Source organism: Pogona vitticeps, chromosome 3, assembly GCF_051106095.1.
Source record: "Pogona vitticeps strain Pit_001003342236 chromosome 3, PviZW2.1, whole genome shotgun sequence".
Classification (NCBI taxonomy): Eukaryota; Metazoa; Chordata; class Lepidosauria; order Squamata; family Agamidae; genus Pogona; species Pogona vitticeps.
The window spans coordinates 116,360,597-116,379,188 of record NC_135785.1 but is presented as its reverse complement, the minus strand read 5'-3'; the positions used below and the strand labels follow the sequence as shown (position 1 = coordinate 116,379,188).

Sequence of the window (18,592 nt, the reverse complement as noted above, 5' to 3'; positions counted from 1 at the left end):
CCAAATTTTAATTGAACCATGGTAAAATATTACTCTCAGTTTTGCCAGAAAGGAAACAGATTGTTTCCAAGAGTTGTTAGGTATAGGTAGCATGTGGTCGAAGCAGGTGGGATCTTAACCCAAAAATGTTGGGGTAATCTTGGATTATTGTGAAGTATTTGACACACTTTATGTTATTTTTCCTCAGTTTTTGGTAGGTTTAGGGCCCAGTGGAGGAACAAGATACTATCTACAGTGGGGTCTTGACTTAAGAACGGCTTGAGTTAAGAACATTTTGACTTAAGAACCACTCTCATAGGAAAATATTGACTTGACTTAAGTACTTAGATTTGAGTTAAGAACTGAAAAAAAACCACGTGGGAGGCAGGGAAAGTGCAAAATTTGAACTTTCTGTTAACTGTTGGCCAGTGAAAAGGGTGTCTGTCTGCTTCCTCACTCCTCCCAGTGTTTAGAGAGTGGATTGGGAGACAGTCTTCAGACTGCCTGGTCCTGTACTGCCTGGATTGTATTTTCCCTGCCTTCCCTGAACCTTTCTTGACCTAAGAAAAAAAGAAACAAAATATCTCCCTCTAGTGGTCGAAGGCAGAATAGCAGCTTCCCATTAGTTTCTATGGACGGAAAAGAGCAGATACGGATCAAATGGTTTTCAATGCATTCCTATGGGAAATGCAGATTTGACTTGAGAACTTTTTGACTTGAGAACCGCCTTCCAATACGGATTAAGTTCTCAAGTCAAGACCCCACTGTACTTCATATGATCTGGAATTGGGTTGTTACTTCATCACTTTCCTCCACAAAGAGAAAAGGAGAACATCATCTGCTAATTTGCCTTCTTTTCAAGTTTGTGTCTCATTCAAGATGTGTGTTCATTCCTTGACCCTTTCTTCTCCCCCCCTCGCTCCCCGCTGACCATATAAACATGAGTGTGCACCACAATAGGACAGATCATCTTGTGCTCTAACTGAGCAGCAGCCCATGCTTGATGGAAACCAGCACTTGTAAAACTAAACCCAGTGATGCTTGGACATGAGGTAGGGCTTGGGTTGTTTGACAAAATATGTTTTTGCCTACCAAATCAATGTAGCAAGGAAAGGGATAAGTGAAAAAACACAGGGACCTTATATTTAATTAAATTTACAAGTTAATTGAGCTTTTCAGAGATAAGTACATTTTTGCTTCAATATCCTGAGGAAAGCAATGTTTGTGTTGCTAAGTAATTCTGATGAGAGGGATATTTTAAGTATCTGTTGACAACATATGCTTATTGAGAAATACAGTGTCATTGGTATGCCATAGGTAAATTTACAATTGTGGTAGCAGAGAGCCCTACCTACACTTCTGTTGCCTCTGTTTCATCCACCCCATCGAAAAGCAGCTGTTACAAACATTGGCTCTTCTTGTATACAGTTGGTTATGTGTGAAGAGAAAAGAAAGAGAGAGAATAGGAAGGGAGGCCAAACAAAAATTTATCCTATAGAATATGAGATGGTGCAGTGAGAATGACGGGTAGACAGTACTTCTGCCCTTTCTGGGAGCCTAGGACAGAGTGAGGGAAGGAAAGCGGCTGTCCTGTCATGGATAATTAATGGCTTCCGGAATCAGTTCCCATCAGTGCAGGTATAAGATAAAAGTTCAGTGTATCTATTTCCCCTTTATAATGTAATTTGCTGAAACAGATTGCAATAGTGAAATGCGGAATATAATGAAGCATTTCTTTCAAATCATGCGTAGCCCTGGATCGTGGGTGGGTAATGTTTGAATTGTTGAAGGATGCCAGTTAGGCTTTAGAACAGAATCCTAGCAAAGTGTTTAAACCGGGCACGGAGCAAAATTGTTTAGCGGGCCAGACCAGCTGTAAATACTGAGTTGCTAGCCACCCTCGCCCTTTTCTTTCCCATTCCCTCCCTGTGCTAAGAAGTCATTGCAGCTGAGGCTGCTTACTGGGTGGAGGAATTATGTGGGGACCAAGTGTTCTTGTTCCTGGCAGTGCCACCACTTAAAAATAAAGTATGGTTCCCTGGCTAGGCTCACTCCAGCTTTAGCTAAGAAGCATATAGTTGGGAAAGAGGAATTTCTTCGTAGCAATCACCCGCACATCTCCCAGTGCAGGGGTAAGCCACATGCAGTTCATCAGCCACATGCACCCCCTCAGGGCACTTTCTGCACCCTCCAGCTCTCATGGTTCCCCAGTACTCCCCCCAAATTTGGGAAAGGAATGACTTGGAAAGTCCTTTTTTGGCTTATAATTGATAGGTCTCTCAGCAAGGTGATGTGTGACATAGTCATGGTTTTCTACCTTTCAGAATAAAAGAGCCCTGTTGGGTCAGACCAAAATAAATTCTCCAAGTTTGGTTTTCTGTCCGGCATAGAAGACTATAAAATTGACTATGAACGTTTACAATCAGTGAAGTGTTGGTTAAGGAGGTGGTGGTTTTCATAACACAGACTTTTTCTTAGCAAGTTATGGTCTTGCAAGTTCTCATCTGAAAGGCTATAAAGCCTATATAGAGCTGTATTCTTATTTGAAGGTATGCCTCCACTTCCAGTTTTGCTCTTTGCTCTACCAGGTCTCAGTTTCTTTATTTGGATTCCTATCTATCAGCTTCCTCTGATATCCAGTAGATGGGGATAGAACGGCGCAGATGTCCATTGCAGAGCTTGTCCACACTGAACACATCTGTTCTTTGCACCCATGATACCAGTACTTTCGCTGTTGACTCGAGACTGAAACGGATATCAATAGTGGCAAAACAGGACAAATAGTCTTACTTTCCAAGTTATTTTACACCACTACCAGACTGCAATGCATTTTTAAAAATTGTTTCACATTGCTCAGGTTCACCCAGTGAATGATCGCCTGATGTAGACCCTAGTAGCACGCTGATTCATCCTGTTCTGTGCTGTTTGTGCGTGTACGTAAGATGATATTTACTTGTGGATGTATTTCCACTGGTCACTCCCTCATCCCTCTGCAGCTTAGCTCACTCCCACCTGTTTTGTTTCAAAACAACAGCCTTTCTCCTGTTTCCTTCTTCTTGCTTCATTCTTCCAGTTCCCTAAGGGAATTGGGAATCAGTCGGAAGCTGCTACAGTTCTGTAATCAAAATAATGTCTTATAATAGCACTGGGATATCAGCTGTTACTGTCTTGACTATTATTCAGAATAAATAAATTTAGTTTTTCACTATGGCACCTTATATTGAGAGAGGGGCTAATGTTTCAAAATGTTGCAAGGTTGTATTTTCGTTTCTCATTTTTGCAACTTGAATAAATGCTTTGTAATTGTGCTGTGTGCATGGCAACAGGGACATGAGGGTTTTCTCAGAAATTATCTTGTTCCCTTTTTGTGCGTGGTTGCCTTTCCACCCCCAATTCCCCCATATTTTAAAGAGTTAAGTGTCCAAAATTGCTAATTTTCCAGTGATCATAGGAGGGCAGTGAGGCTCTGTTGCCAGTGGAACAGGGGAAGCTTAATAGAAACAGCAAGATTTATATCCTTATGTGGCAGTGAAAACAAAATAGGCAACCCCATAGCAACATGTCATCACCCACATAGAATAAGTGCCAGACTGTTATTTAGCAAAATCAGATGACAATAGGAATGATGTTGCTCCTGAAGAAAGTCACACATTGATCAACTATTTTGACACAAAATGGGGGGGGGGAGAGAAGGTCACTAAGAGCAGTGGTCCCCAACCTTGGGCCTCCAGATGTTCTTGGACTACAACTCCCAGAAGTCTTCACCATCATCTCTGCTGGCCAGGATTTCTGGGAGTTCAAGTCCAAGAACATCTGGAGGCCCAAGGTTGGGGACCACTGACTAAGAGAACACAGGGAGGGGGCCTTTTCAGATTATTAAGTTTGGGTTGGGGGGTCACATAACCGGATGCTGCTCTTCCAGACTTTTCTAGAGTGTTCCCCCTCCCCTGCTCTTATCTAGCCCTTTGAGTGGTCAACTTGCCTTAGGGCAACTGAAAAAAATTTCACTGTAGCATGTTCAGAAAGAAGCTCTGTGTTGTTTGTGGATGGCCAGATGGTACTTGAAGATTTACATTTACAGAAAAACCTACTATTCTCTCCAACTATTTCATCTGCCTGCTTTAAAGTCTAAATAACAGAAGAGAAGTATATGCTGTTGACTTGTAAGAACTTTGAATATATGACAAATATTTCAATAAAAATAACTTCCAACTAAAGTTGTGAAACTGGCTAAATAGGGCATGCAAACCACACTAGCTAAATTTTGTTGATTTTTCCCATTCCCGTCAATATCTAAAACCAAGTATGAACTAGCTGATGAAAAAACCTTTCAGATTTTTGTGCAGTGTATAAAAGTTGCATACTTCTAAAGCAGGCTTGATAACATATAATTAAAAAAAGGAAGAGGTTGAGTGTTTTACCTCTTTTTCTTCTTCTTCATTTTAGATTGCAACTCCCCAAATTCCCCAAGCTGGAGTTTTATGGTTTAAAAAAGGAACAGTCCTTAGCTCTGAGATAAACATTATTAACCCAGAGCTCTATTGACTTTAAAAAATGTGACTTGACTCAGTTCAGAAGTTACATGTGGATTGGACTGAGAGCTTTATATGCAATTAAACCCCCTGTGAGAGCTGGCATGAGAAAGAACTGTCTTGATATAACCTGCACCCTCTGTGTGTGCTTTTGGCTTTAGTCCTAAAGTTGATTATTTGAAAATAGGTGCTCTGACGTCAGTGCCTACAAAACAGGTCAGATTTGTTCTTCTGGGTTTTTTTTCAGGCCATTTGCAGTGATATCACTAGGAACTCTGTGTGTGTGTGTATGCACAGACATACATTTCCTTTTAAAAACAAAAACAACAGGACTGTACTAAATGTGTCATTGAAAATTCCATGTCTATTCTGATTGCAGAGAGCTAAGATTTTATTGAGTAAGACTTTACTGAAGTTATTACTGGCATTTTGCAGAATCTGCTGTGTTATTTGCATATAATATCTTGTCACTAGGGAATGCACCCCAATTAGGCTCTATGTAGGTACTGAAGGCTATTAGATTGTCAGAACCAAACAAGAATATCCTTATGTACAATCAAGTCAGTGTTGATTTCTTGCTACTCTTGCCAGGATTTCCTAGTACCTAATATGAAGTACTCAGAAGTGGTTTGCCATTCCCTTCCTATGGGTTTGCCCCTAAGACTGCACAGCTTGCCCAAAGCTACACAGGCTGTCTCTTCTCTCAGGAAGAACAGTGAGGAATCAAATCCCAACACTTGGCTCTGTGGACAAGTATTCCAACTCACGGAGCTATCCACCAGCCGAGAAGAAAAAAAGGGAAATATGGTTTTCCAGTATAAAACATAGAAGAAAACAAATTGTTCAGATTTCCATAAATTCCCTAATCCAGAGTATGTTTTGTGTATGTGATTTTTTTTAAAAAAAAAAATCGGTAACCCACCTGAAGGAAGCTGAACCTTCTTGCTTTGCCCTTCACTTTCCTTTTATGTGAATCCTTTTAATCATGATGTTGCCGGGGAGGGGCTGGGCAATCATCACTCACATACATGTTTGTTTATTTCAAATATTATAAACCCTTTCCTCTCCAAGATGTACAAGTGTCTTATAAACAAATAAAAGCAGACAACTGTCAGCTCAGAACCTCCTGTATATTGGGGGGGGGGGGAGAAGGGCAGAATATTCCCGAAGGCAGGTGCCATTTCTGCATTGCCGCTCAGTGACCAGCTCCAAAGATCTTAGCAGTCTGAAGAGGAAAACACTCTTTCAGATTGCCCGGTCCCAAGTTCTGGCTCTTAGAGTTCTGAGTGTGTCGTTTGCAAACATTGCCACCTCATACTGACTAGCACCCACTGTTTAGGATTAAATGCAGAGTTGCTTCCCCCTTTCCCTCAAGTCAGATTCATGATTATGAAGTGAATAATGATTTTTGAAACATTGTCTCTTTGTAGTGATACAGTTAGCCTAAACCTTCTGTTAATTCTTTTATCTCTGCAGGCCCTGTATAGCTCCATCAAGAATGAAAAGCTGCAGTGGGCCATGTGAGTACCTCTGCTTATTGCAGTATAGCACCGATTCCCCTTCTTTGAAGACCCCATTGAACCATTTTATTTTATCTTGTCAAATCTATCTTGCCTTATCGTAATCCTATTCTATTTTTTTTCTTTTGTCAACATTCATAGCCTACTTCCTAATCAATATTCAGAGTAACTTACAATCAAAAGTGAAATACACAACGGCATATCCATAATTTAGATCCAGCAGTGTCCCACATTTTCCGTTGACTGAGCCAAGCAGGGAAGTGTCAAGTTTATATTTTAAAAGAATTGTATGTAGAGAGTGAAAATATAATTGTGCGGCTGTTAGTTGTAGAAAACCATTTTTATTTTTAAAGAAGAGGTGGCTGTGTTAGTCTGTGCTAGCACATCAGGCAAAAACAAAAGAAAAATAAAGAAGGCAAGAACATTGCAGCACCTTAAAGACTAACTGCTAAATTTTAATATGAACTTTCATGGACAAGTCCACTTCTTCAGACATGAAAGTGGGATTATCTACTCTTATGTCTGAAGAGGTTGACGTGTCCCTGAAACCCTCCACCTATCTGTCTTCTAGTAAGGCAAACCACTAGGGTAGTCTGTTGTGCTTCCTTATCTGTATCTGTTTATTTAAACAAATTTATATAGTGCTCAGTTCATTTAAAAAAATCTCTGGCAAGAAAATACAGATAGGACCCAATACAGTTTATTAACTTAGAACATTAATAGCCATCTTAAAAACAATGGTAAATACATATGGCTCCCTTATGGGAAGTCAGACCACTGGCCCATCCAGTTCAATATTGTCAGTGCTGGCTGGCAGCAGCTGTCTAGGGTTTCAGACAGAAGTCTTTGTCAGCTCTTTCTGGAATGCCAGGGCTGAACCCTGAGTCTTTTGTGTGCAAAGCATACCCTCTGCTACAGAGCTATGACTCTTCCCGAAAAATCAGATGGTTGGAAAATGGGGAGTATTATGCCATCATTGATTGTTATATGATGTGTAGACTGAAAATACACCCAGGGCAACCATTGTTTTGGCTGTGAAACTGTTCCTTCAGAAGCATCATACAGATGAAAACATATTGATTGGAAGGGAAGGTCTGTTGTGATGAAATGAGAGGGAAGAATTTTTATCTTTTGAGAAAGCAGTAGAGCATGGCTTTTGAACACATTGCTTTTGTAAGGTGATTTGCTGTCATTCAAGCGCCTGCTGATTCTGCGGTGATGCTGTGGAATTCGGTGTGGTCTCACAACAGTCCTTGTAGTGGATCTCTTGAGTATCTACTATTCCTCAGATAGATCCACATAAATTTTTTGTTCTGCTCCTAAGCAGAAGAAAAATACATCCAAAATGTGAAATATATGGAATATAAAAAGCCAACTGAGCCAAGAAATAAGTGATCAGCCACCTTTGTTCATGCATTGACTGGCTGTGATTCTTCTTCGATTTACTGAATTAATGTCCTAATAGAGGGAACTGGGAAAATTCAAAGTACAAGTGCAAGAAAGATTGGCTGATTTGAAGTTCTGTATTAAAAATTGTGTAATGTGCTCCAGTGGTTAAAAGATGGCAGGATGACAGATAAAGAAACATAAAATATGACTATCATTCAGTTAGATAAACCAGTAGTATAGTTTCTTGAGGAAATGTCTTGCTAATTTTGCTGCATCTTTGAGAGGTGTAGGTGGCTTATCTTGATCACCGGGGGGGGGGGCAGGGGGGAACACACAGTGCTTGGAAACAAAAGATGCTCCTCCTCCTCTCCTCAGAGTCCAGAGATGTTTTTGCCAGATGTTCCCTCAAAAGGACCTCTTTCATAAAAACCAGGACTCTCTTTAAAAAAGAACAACCATCAAATGTAACATTCCCTTGACTAAGCCAAACAGTCCTCTCATGCTGGGTGCTACTAGCAGTGAAGGACATGTACCAAGCAAACAACGGAAGGGCAACACTCTCCAAGCTCCTTGTCATGTTCTTCAGGCTGCAGACAATGAGAATCAATTAATAAAACATGAGCAGGCGGTGCTCTGGACACCGCTCATGGCTTTACAAGAGAAACTGTTATATCCATGTCAGTTACTTTGTCCTCAAAATATCTAGCAAACAGTCACAGCGTGTTTCCAAGGCTTCCTTCTGTTGTAGGAGAACACATAAAAGGCCCCATAGTGTTCAGAAGAACCCCACTGAGGACAAAGTGGTACAGAAGTACCGATTCATTCCCATTAGTATTGCCTACAATGAACTTTTCTGCCTTTTGCTTTCTGCTTATTTCTCTGGTCTGTTTCATAGTCCGAGGCTTACTAGCGAACCAAATGAGCTCTGTTGAGAAGGAAACGATTTTGTTGTTTAGTCGTTAAATCATATCTGACTCTTCGTGACCCCATGGACCAGAGCACGCCAGGCCCTCCTGTCTTCCACTGCCTCCCGGAGTTGGGTCAAATTCATGTTGGTAGCTTCAGTGACACTGTTCATCCATCTCATCCTCTGTCGTCCCCTTCTCCTCTTGCCTTCACACTTTTCCAACATCAGGGTCTTTCCCAGGGAGTCTTCTCCTCTCATGAGATGGCCAAAGTATTGGAGGCTCAGCGTCAGGATCTGTCCTTCCAGTGAGCACTCAGGGTTGATTTCCTTCAGAATGGATAGGTTTGTTCTCCTTGCAGTCCAGGGGACTCTTAAGAGTCTCCTCCAGCACAATTCAAAGGCATCAATTCTTCAGCGATCGGCCTTCTTTATTCTCCAGCTCTCACTTCCATACATCACTACTGGAAAAAACATAACTTTGATTATACTATCAAGGAAATGTTACTTGTGAGTAATAGTGTAAAGAGCCCAGGTAATCTCTATATTTTCTTAAGTGACCAGGGCTTTTAAAGGAGTGCCAGCCGTGCCAGATCAGAGCTCTTTAGACGCTCTCATGAATTACAACTTCAAACTTGCCACAATAAACTCAGTGGCAAGTTTGAAGTTTCTACAGTGGGTAAAAGATATTTTCCATGTGTTGCCTCTTGTTCTGATAAACAAGGCTGTGCTAATCTGTGCTGCAGATAAACTACCCATGGCAAAGAGTTATTCTTATTTTCAATATGTCCAGTTGCTCAGTTCTTGTTGTTTTGAAATAAGTTTTTTTTAGGTTAGGAAAGTAATAGATGAGGTAGGAAGGAGAAGAAGTATTAAGAATCACAGAATCCTGAACCTTTCCCCCCTAGCAGCAAGACTGCTCAGTATGGAAAGTTCAGTACCTTCTGTCCGTGGTAGCAAATGAACCTGTTGAGGTAAGTCTAATTTTCTTCTTCGCGGTCTCTGTGATTCACACATGTGAGTTTGTATTTGCACGGAACATAATTTGGAATGTTCCAGAGCTCTGTAGCTTTAAGAGTTCTCCCTCCCCCCCCCAAAAAAAAATGTTCAGACACATGGTAATGTTTGTTCCTCAATTCCCTCTTTTCTGCTATAACAATGGGGGTATTCTCAGAGCAGTTTCACCTCAAAACTTGTATCTAAAATGATCTTTATTTTTCATTGTTTTTCTATTTGTGCTTTCTATTGTAGTCTTCATTAGTTAAAAATATATATCCTATTAGTGCATCTTCATTTTATGGCCTCCTTGGCGTTGTTCATGAAATATAAGGCTTGTGGGGGTAAAATTCCCGGAACAGATAGACCTCTAAAGTGTCTGTTCTGCCTTGGAGAAAAACATCTTTCTAAGGACTGCATCATCTGCAAAGGTTTCACTAAAGCACCCTTAAGGAATAGACAGTTGTTCCTTGAACTCCATCTATCTCTGACATGAATCCCTTCAAGCTTCAGATCAGATTTCACCTTGCGCTGTCTTGACATCGGCCAAGTCATCAAAATCATATTCAAAAAGCTCAAAACACCACATCCAGTCAGTCTGACTCACCAGCTTCAGCACCAGCTATTAAGGCGCCTTCGGTATTGACAACTCACTCAAAACGCCTGCTTCAGTATCGGGATCATCAACAGCTTTGGTTCCAACTACAGCTCCATCATCCGTTAAAAGAACAAAGACAGCAGCATCTGTTGAACAAGTGAAAGCAAAGAAGCATTGAAAAAAAAAGATAAGAGTACATTTGTGCTTTCTACATCGTCAGTAGTGGTACAACCATCTGTACCCTGATGCCCTCACCCCTTAGATACTTTAAGCAGCATGCTTTGCTTTGCTTTGAAGATTCTTCCCCTCTTTTTCTCTGTTTAAACCCATGGCAAGAACAGATCTCTGTCTGTTTTCCTTCAAAATGGTTTTATTGGTAGCCATCAGTTCTGTGAGAAAGGCAAGTGAGTTGTGCCCACTTCGCCATGATCCACCTTTCCTGCAGTTTCATAAAAGGCCATATTATGCACAGATTATATCTTTGCTACCCCAAGTTTTCTCTGATTTTTACACAAGTCAGCTGATTCTATTACCAGCTTTATAGCCATCTTCAGGCAATGTTCTAGAAGAGGCATTGTACATGCTTGATGTTAGAATAGTCTTATCTTTTTAAACAACTTAGCAAAACAAAAAGCCTATTTATCTGTTACCAAGGATCTCATAAGGATCAACTTGTCTCATCTCAGAGATTTGTGAAGAGAGTCTTGTCTGCCATTAAGCTGTCCTACAGATTGGCAAAGCAGCCTCTTCCTTAGAAAGTTGCCAGCCAGTCTATCCATTCTATGGGAACGCTAACAGTATTCCTTAGAGAAATCCAGCTACCAGAAATTTGCAAGGCAGCAACATGGTCCCAACCATTGACATTTGTGAACCAGTTTAGATTGGACTTAAGAGCATGAGCAGATATATCTTTTGAGCATGCTGTACAAGTTTTAGTGCAACAGCCCACCAGCCCGTAAATCAGTTAGTAAGTCACCCATATGCGTGAGCCCCACACCTGAGGGATTACTGTCCCTCTGCAGTAATGTTCTGGAATCTTCTATAGCTGGTTGTTGATTCTGTTCCCCAAGTTCTGATTGTGAACCAGATTGCTTCTTGGCCTTTTGGCTAAGATCAAGTATAGTATAGTATTATTTATTTATTTATTTATTTAATTTATATGCCGCCCACTCTACCATCAGTCCAAATACCACTCCCCATTAAATGGTTGGGGGCACTGGTCAAGAGATTCGCCATTTCTGTCCTTCCATTCATATTAATGTGGAAGAGATAACGGATGGTGTTGTACCTGGGATTATCATGACTGGGAGAGGTACTACTACTGATAGTGGTCCCCAGCTTCATGCTGCTTAACACCACATCAACTGCAATGTGGCGTATAGAGGCTTACTTAGTAAGAGTCATTACCATGCTAAAACCACTTCTCATGAAGTCAACTATGGCCCGACAGAAAGTCAATAACCTATGGTTTTGACAGGATCACAGTTTGTGGTATTGAACACAACTCTGTAATGTCCTAAACTGGCCGCTTCCATACCAACACCAGGCTGTTCTTTGACTCCACCAACACCACACCTAGGAAGGACTATCTCAGACACTGTTGGCAGCAACCACATACACATTAATCATATTGTTTTGCACATTATTTCAACACGCTTCTCCACTTCACTATCCACTCTTTTAATTTTCACCATCTCTACCACTAAGGCAGTATCAGCTTCTTCACCACTGCAAGTTCCAACTTTCCAGCTACCTTCAGATGTCACTCCTTTCTTTAGTAAGCTTTCTGCTCCCCAATAGTTTTAGAGACCATGAAGAAGAAGGAGAAATTGTTTATCTGTAACTGTGTTTCTTTGACTGGTCCTTTGTGAACTCTGGGATGTTTGTCTGCCTCCTTATTTATCTGGTGGACGTGAAACTGAGGGAAATTGGAAGGAAGTGCTGGAGTACATGCACTGAGGAGGGATGGAGTTCCCACCAAAACTCAATCCTCGGCTCTAGAAAGTTCTAGAACATTGCTGTGACAGAAGGAATAACTTGAAAGGTATGAGTTCACATTGCAAACTCTTGAAGAAACATAGTTATAGGTAAATATTTGTCCTTACTTTGAAAACCATTTTGTGGTCAGACGTCCACATATTTAGGGCAGTTTTCCCCCAGAATCATTTTGTTTTCACAGTCTTTGAAACCCTCTCCAAAGACTTTTTTCCCTTTCTGCCCCAGCAGATTTAGAACCTCAAAATTAAGAGTCTCTTAAGGTCAGGAAGAAGGTCTGGTATACCATTTGATGCGATCCTTGCATCCACATGGCATTCATACCTCAAGCAACCCTATTGGGCCCACCTCCCTAAAGAAAAGAAAACAAGAAAAAATGTCCTTCCCTGCCCCTCCTTACTGCTCCTCTTTCTTGGAGGAAGTTTTCATTTGTTTCCTCTAAAAGGTACAATGCTGCCCTTAAAAAATAACTTTGCTTCCTTTCCCTTGCCCCGCCACAGAGGAGCAGAGAAAGTGTTTATTTCCAGATCTAGTGAAGTGACTAAGCTATCTTAAGCCACTTAATGATACTAGGAAATTGAAAGCAGCAAGCTTCATTTTGACTTGGTTGCAGTGATTGTACTTGGTGGGAATTACCCAAAACTGAGCAATCTACCTGCACCTAGAAAAGAATATCCCATGACAAGGAGCCAGAAGGGTGTGGGTAGGGGAAGGCTGGTTCACACTGGCACTTACATGATCTGATCACCACCAAACCCGCCCATCCCCACAGCAGGACAAATGGCTAGGTCGTCACCCCCTGCATCTTGGAAGCTGAATCCAGCCCTCTTGGACAGCTGGCACAGGCGCTCCACCCCTAATCTGTGTCTTGGAAAAGCCACAACCTCCACTTTTGTGGTGAATATGCTGCTTTGAATTAATTTTCCCCACTTTCAGCAAAGCCTAGTTTACGGAACTATGCTTTATTCATCTGGTTGTTTGTTTTATTTCTGCAGTCTGTATTAGGCTGCTTAATGTTTCAGAGGTAATGGATTTCCTGTTAAAACCTTTTTTAGTGCAGTTGTGCATATTTTGATTGTTACGTAACTGAGGAGAAAACCTTGAAAAATAACTGTGATTTGGTGAGACCTAGACACATGGCTGGCACTGTTCAAAGATCTCTTTATAGATGTGCATTCGGCTGAGGTGGCCATGGTTTTGGTGAAATGGGACACTGTACAGAAGCAGCAGAAGTAGGTGCTTCCTAACATTTAGTGATGCAGGCTTTTATCCATATGGCCTTTTTTGCCTTTAGTAACCCCCCGCCCCATGTGGCATAAGAAGGACACAAGTAGATTGTTTGATGGGACTCTCTGATGTACTTGATATATAGCTTGACTACCCAGCTTACACCTGTGGCATGCTGTATCTTCTCTTGTAATTAGGCAGGTTCAAGACAGGAGAATAGAATTAATTTTTGAGTCCTGTGAAACACAGGCTGCAATCCTGTTGCATAGTCTAGTAAGTTACAACCAGAGTAGGCCCATTGACTCACTGGGAATTTGGTGAACCAACTACTACTCCAGTCTCAGTGACTCAAATGGGCCTACTCTAGTTATGTTATGCAAAGCAATAGGCATAGTGTTTGACTTTGGATGAAATTTAGGCCAGTTTCAAGGACTTCTGCATTCTGATGGAAAATGTAGTGCTTCTTCCTTCCTGATGGAAAGATCATTCATTTCAGATATCCTACATGCAGATGTTATAACTACCATGGATAACACTTTCCATGATAAGAACAAGACCTGTTGCTGTGCTTCTGGACTCAAAATATGTGATTTGTTGAGTTTTCTTCATACTTTCTAGAGACCAGCATAGGACATTTGTGACTCCTATGGTTTAAGGAGGAAAAGACTATCAGGAATCTCCTGGTGTCAGGGTGTGATTTTAGACAGAGTATAGGTCTAGAAATGTGGTGGAGAGTGCTGGCATGTGCCTCCTGAAGGTATTTGGTTGTAAACTCAGACCTTGGGTAGGACATCCTGGAGATGATTTTGATGTTAATCAGAGTTGAATTCATTCCTTTTCTCTTTTACTGTCTAGTGAAGGCTCTACATATGAACTTAGATAGCATTTGGTTTGAATTCTTTCAGGAGGCAATGATAGTGCCTCTCAGTTCGTCTCATACTTGTTTGTCCATTTGAAAACAAAGCATAAAATTGTACCCAGGTTCTATTTACCTTGATCAAGGAAATCTACTGATGTCAAGAGCAACTCTGGTTTTCTAACTGACATGGCTGTTAGTTATACCTCTCCTGAATTACTGCTGCCCAGGAAGAAACAGATGAAGATCATCACCAGTTTGGACAGAGTGAGGCAACATGGAAGTATACATCCCACCTCTGACCCCCCACACATATACCATATGTTGGCCACTAAAGTTGTTACCCCTGACAAGGTTTTGATTGGAGAAGGGGATGACAGAGGATGAGATGGCTGGACAGTGTCTGCGAAGCAGCCAACATGAAATTGACCCAGCTCCGGGAGGCAGTGGAAGATAGGAGGGCCTGGCATGCTCTGGTCCATGGGGTCACGAAGAGTCGGACATGACTAAACGACAATGACAAACATATATATATTCCCCCAGGCCTCAACAGTCCACAGCGGCTCCAGCACTGGGGCTCCTTGGAAAAATGTATAGAGGATCTTGAGATCAGGTTCCCCCTGGCTGCATTTATCATCGCGGGTGATCTTAATGCCAGAGTGGGGAGGCATGACCAGATATTTTTGAAAGCCCTTGAAGTCGAGAGTGATGTCTCCCTCCCACTTTGCTGCACCTTTAGTAGACAGAACAGTGGAATACCTGAACAGAATTAACAGAACTGTGAATACCTGGACAAATACAAAATGCAACTGAATTATAATAAATCCAAAATTTTGGTTTTCTCAAAGTCGTGGAAGCAACTTCAATGGAATCTGAATGGACACAAAATCGAACAGGTTAAAGAGTATAAATATCTAGGCATCCTGTTCCATTATAAACATTCCTGATCTCTCCATCGTAAAATGGTTATAAATGTACCTAGGTTCACTAGTCAGGCAATACTTTGGTTCTATTATACTTTTTTTATGTTCTGGTGGCTTTACAGGTTTTTAAATCCAAAATTATCCCACAAATTTTATATGGCATTGATAGTTTATATGCCATGGATAGGTCAATTGAACGGATACAATCTCAATTCTTACGTAAAGTGCTAGGGCTACTAAGTTGTGTTCCCTACTTGGTGTTTTGTCTAGAGACCAGATTTTCCTGTTTGGAAACGATGGCTTAGCTAATATCATTTCAATTCTGGCAAAAACTTTTCTACAACTCTTACCCAGATAGTTTATTATATCAACTATTACTGGACTCTAAACCTCCCTTTGGGTCTACAGCCTTTTAATAAAAACTGGATTGGCTTAGATAGTGACTACTTGGGCTCACTAAATCAAGGGCAAAGCTTCCAAATGATCAAAAGAAGAATTTTGGACATGGAATTCCAGGAACTATGGAGCACAGCCAGTAAGGCCTGCTCACCACTGTTTTCCCATATTCCCTTTAAGATTGGAAAACCAGCTGCCTTCCTTTCTCTGCTCAAGTGTCCACGAAAACGCAGGACATTCTCCCTAGCCAGATGCAATGTCATGCTTGCAGCCTTACTATATGGTAGGTTCAAAGGAATCCTGAATCTTGAAAGACATTGCTCATGGAAGCAGGGTGCATTGGAAACTGTTGCCCACATGTTTCTGCACTGTCCACTCCACCAGAGTGATCGCTCCAAATTTGTGGCACCGGTCCTGTTAAAATTGGAGGGGAAATCTGATGTGGACAAAGTCCGTTTTATGTTATCTGTGGAGGTGCCTGACATTCTGGAAAGAATTGCAGATTTCATCAGCTCAATTGTGAGAAACCGAAACCTCGCTTTCAGTTAAATATCTTTGAAGGGTTTGGTCTCCTGCTTTCTTACCTCCTGGATTTTGTATGTGTGGGGCACTTAATGAACCAGTTTGGTTATGTTTTATTCTCTTTATGCCAATAAAGGTTTTTGTCTTGTAAAATTACTGAGATGAAATGAGGAGCACTATAATTCTTTAAACATTGGCCTTAATATAACAGCTTTCCAATAATGCTGGGTTGTTGCTGCTGTTGTTGCTCCAAGTTGTCTTATTGTTAACAGCCCTGCCAAGGCTTCTAAGCTCACGGTTGTGGATTTTTAGCAAATTCAACCCATCTCATGCAGTTAGACCCCTGTGTCCATGGGATTGGTATCTGTGATTTTAGTTATTCCTGGTTTACCTCAGCCCTCTATACAAAGGGGCAAGCCTTGTGGTCTTTGTTCACCCCCCTTGTGGCATTTGTCCTGTCTCCTTGTATGTTGTAGATAGAGTTTACTGCTATCTGCAAATTCAGGCACTCATGGTAGAGCATGGAATAGATCCCTTGTGGATACTGTACATTTGGTTTTCCTCTTTTCCATCTGCCTTCAACTTTTCCAACCATAATTCTGCGGACGGGGAAGGATGTGTAATGGTCCTCTTGACTAGTGTGTTATGAGGGTGTCCACATTCTCAGCCTTTTCTGGCTGGAAGTTGGAGAAGAACTTAAGCAATTTGTGGTCAGCTGGGTGAGTTCTCTTGTTGTAGTAGAAATGACGATACCAGGGGTTTTGTGCAGATGTGCATAAATCTCTGAGAGCCGAACAGAGCAATAACTCCCTTTCCCCATCACATTCTATTAACTCCTGATGAAAATATTCATAAATTACAAGGAACAAGGCTATCTAATGGGTTTGATGGAGAACTTAGAAATGTGTATGTTAGGAGGAATATGTTACTTGTTACTTCTTCGCAAACAGGTCACCCTTATCATCCCATTGCAGTCACTCAAGTATTCTCTTGCACTGAGTGTTATTGTGTTGCTCTTTCCAACAGGCTAGGAAGAATCCAGGGAACTATTCCCAGCTTCCTTCTGGTTGACAGATGGGCAAGGTGTAGCCTCTCCCTGGACCCACAGCCTCCCCAAGCCCCACAAATTTAGGTCTTCTTAGGCTTGGAAGGCAGTGGATGGCAATTGTGTAATGTTATCCCCAGCCTTGTCCACCTTGCCCCTCTCCTCCCTGACCCTTTTTTTAAAAGCATGTCCTTTGAAAGGTGACGGGCTTTTTCGTTGAGAAAGCCTTTAAAAACACTTTCAGGGGGGTGGTGGAATGGGACCTTGGGGCGCATGGAGACCTTCAGGGTCAGGTCCAGGGGTGTGCCAGTGTGACTCTCCGGTCTCTGAAAATTGCCTGCCTGTCACTGCTCTCGTGGCCCATTCTGACATTCTTATACTAGAATTGATCACTGTTGAGTCACTGCTCTGAGATTGCACCTTGGAAGTGTCTATATAAATAAAAAAGGAGGAAACAGGAATCTTTTTACTACATACAACTGATAAGAGAACCGTATACCTGTCCCCAAACTCCTATCAAAATGCCTTTTTAAAAAAAAAACAGCATTAAAGTAACTTTTGAAAACACCTAGATGTTACTTTCCACACCCAAGTAACTAGGTGATACTAGTTGACTAAAAGCTAACTTTGTGCTACCAGTTATATTACTTCTTACCATAAATGGGATTAACTGTGCTTCAAAATAGCACTTGTGCAGGGAATCCATCACAAATGAGATCTTCCAAAGGTACAAAATCATGAAATATTTGGAAGTTTAGATATCATCAGAGTTATTATGATAGTCTTTTTTTTCAATTTTTTTTAACATGGGGGTGACAAAAAGGAAAAGGGAATTGGAATTGATGAGGAAGAGGGGAGACAATAACATACTGATATCCAATCTATACCTATTGCCATATCAAGATTTTAAGTTATTCTATTTACTCTTTTCTGCCTTGTAGATAAAGTTCTCATTTCAATATATGTTATTAATGAGCCAGCTTAAAGAAGCGCGGCAAGTGTTCCTCCAAGTCCCCCAGCCACACCACCACCACCTCCACGTTCTCACTCCTTTCCTGTTCCCTTTTTTCCTCTTTTCTCTGTGCTGGCCTGAGGGGTTGTTGTTAAGTTGTTTAGTCGTGTCCGACTCTTTGTGACCAGAGCACGCTGGGCCCTCCTGTCTTCCACTGCCTCCCGGAGTTGGGTCAAATTCATGCTGGTAGCTTCGCAGACACTGTCCAACCATCTCGTCCTCTGTCATCCCCTTCTCCTCTTGCCTTCACACTTTCCCAACATCAGGGTCTTTTCCAAGGAGTCTTCTCTTCTCATGAGATGGCCAAAGTATTGGAGCCTCAGCTTCAGGATCTCCCAGGGGGCACTCAGTGTTGATTTCCTTCAAAATGGATAGGTTTGTTCTCTTTGCAGTCCAGGGGACTCACAAGAGTCTCCTCCAGCACCACAATTCAAAAGCACCAATTCTTCGGTGGTCATGCTGTTTCAGTTGCTCTTTCATGGCTGGCTGGAACAGGGAAAAAACAGAGAGCAGCAATTTTTGTGGCCTGCTCCTCTTAAACACCGCCCAGCCGGTAAAGTCTAGTCATTCTTTGGGCTGTCGTTAGAGAGGTGGCAGCAGTGGCAGAAGCTGTCGTCTGGGAAGTATCGGTCTCTTGGGACTGAACATGCAGGATATTAAATGTCAAAACAAATCCATAAAACGGAAGTCTTATTCTG

At 41.6% G+C, this 18,592-nt stretch overlaps 1 protein-coding gene and 1 pseudogene across 3 annotated transcripts in view; both read left to right on the top strand.

Annotated features, from left to right (window-relative positions):
* PSD (pleckstrin and Sec7 domain containing) overlaps positions 1 to 18,592 on the top strand; it is a 113,897-nt gene that overhangs the window by 72,488 nt on the left and 22,817 nt on the right. For all 3 annotated transcript variants that reach the window (XM_072994934.2, XM_078391147.1, XM_072994935.2), the window contains one exon: positions 5,988 to 6,031. In XM_072994934.2, coding sequence (XP_072851035.2) covers positions 5,988 to 6,031 — 44 coding nt within the window. The remainder of the gene's footprint in view (positions 1 to 5,987; positions 6,032 to 18,592) is intronic.
* LOC140706231 (U2 spliceosomal RNA) lies at positions 11,006 to 11,093 on the top strand (annotated as a pseudogene).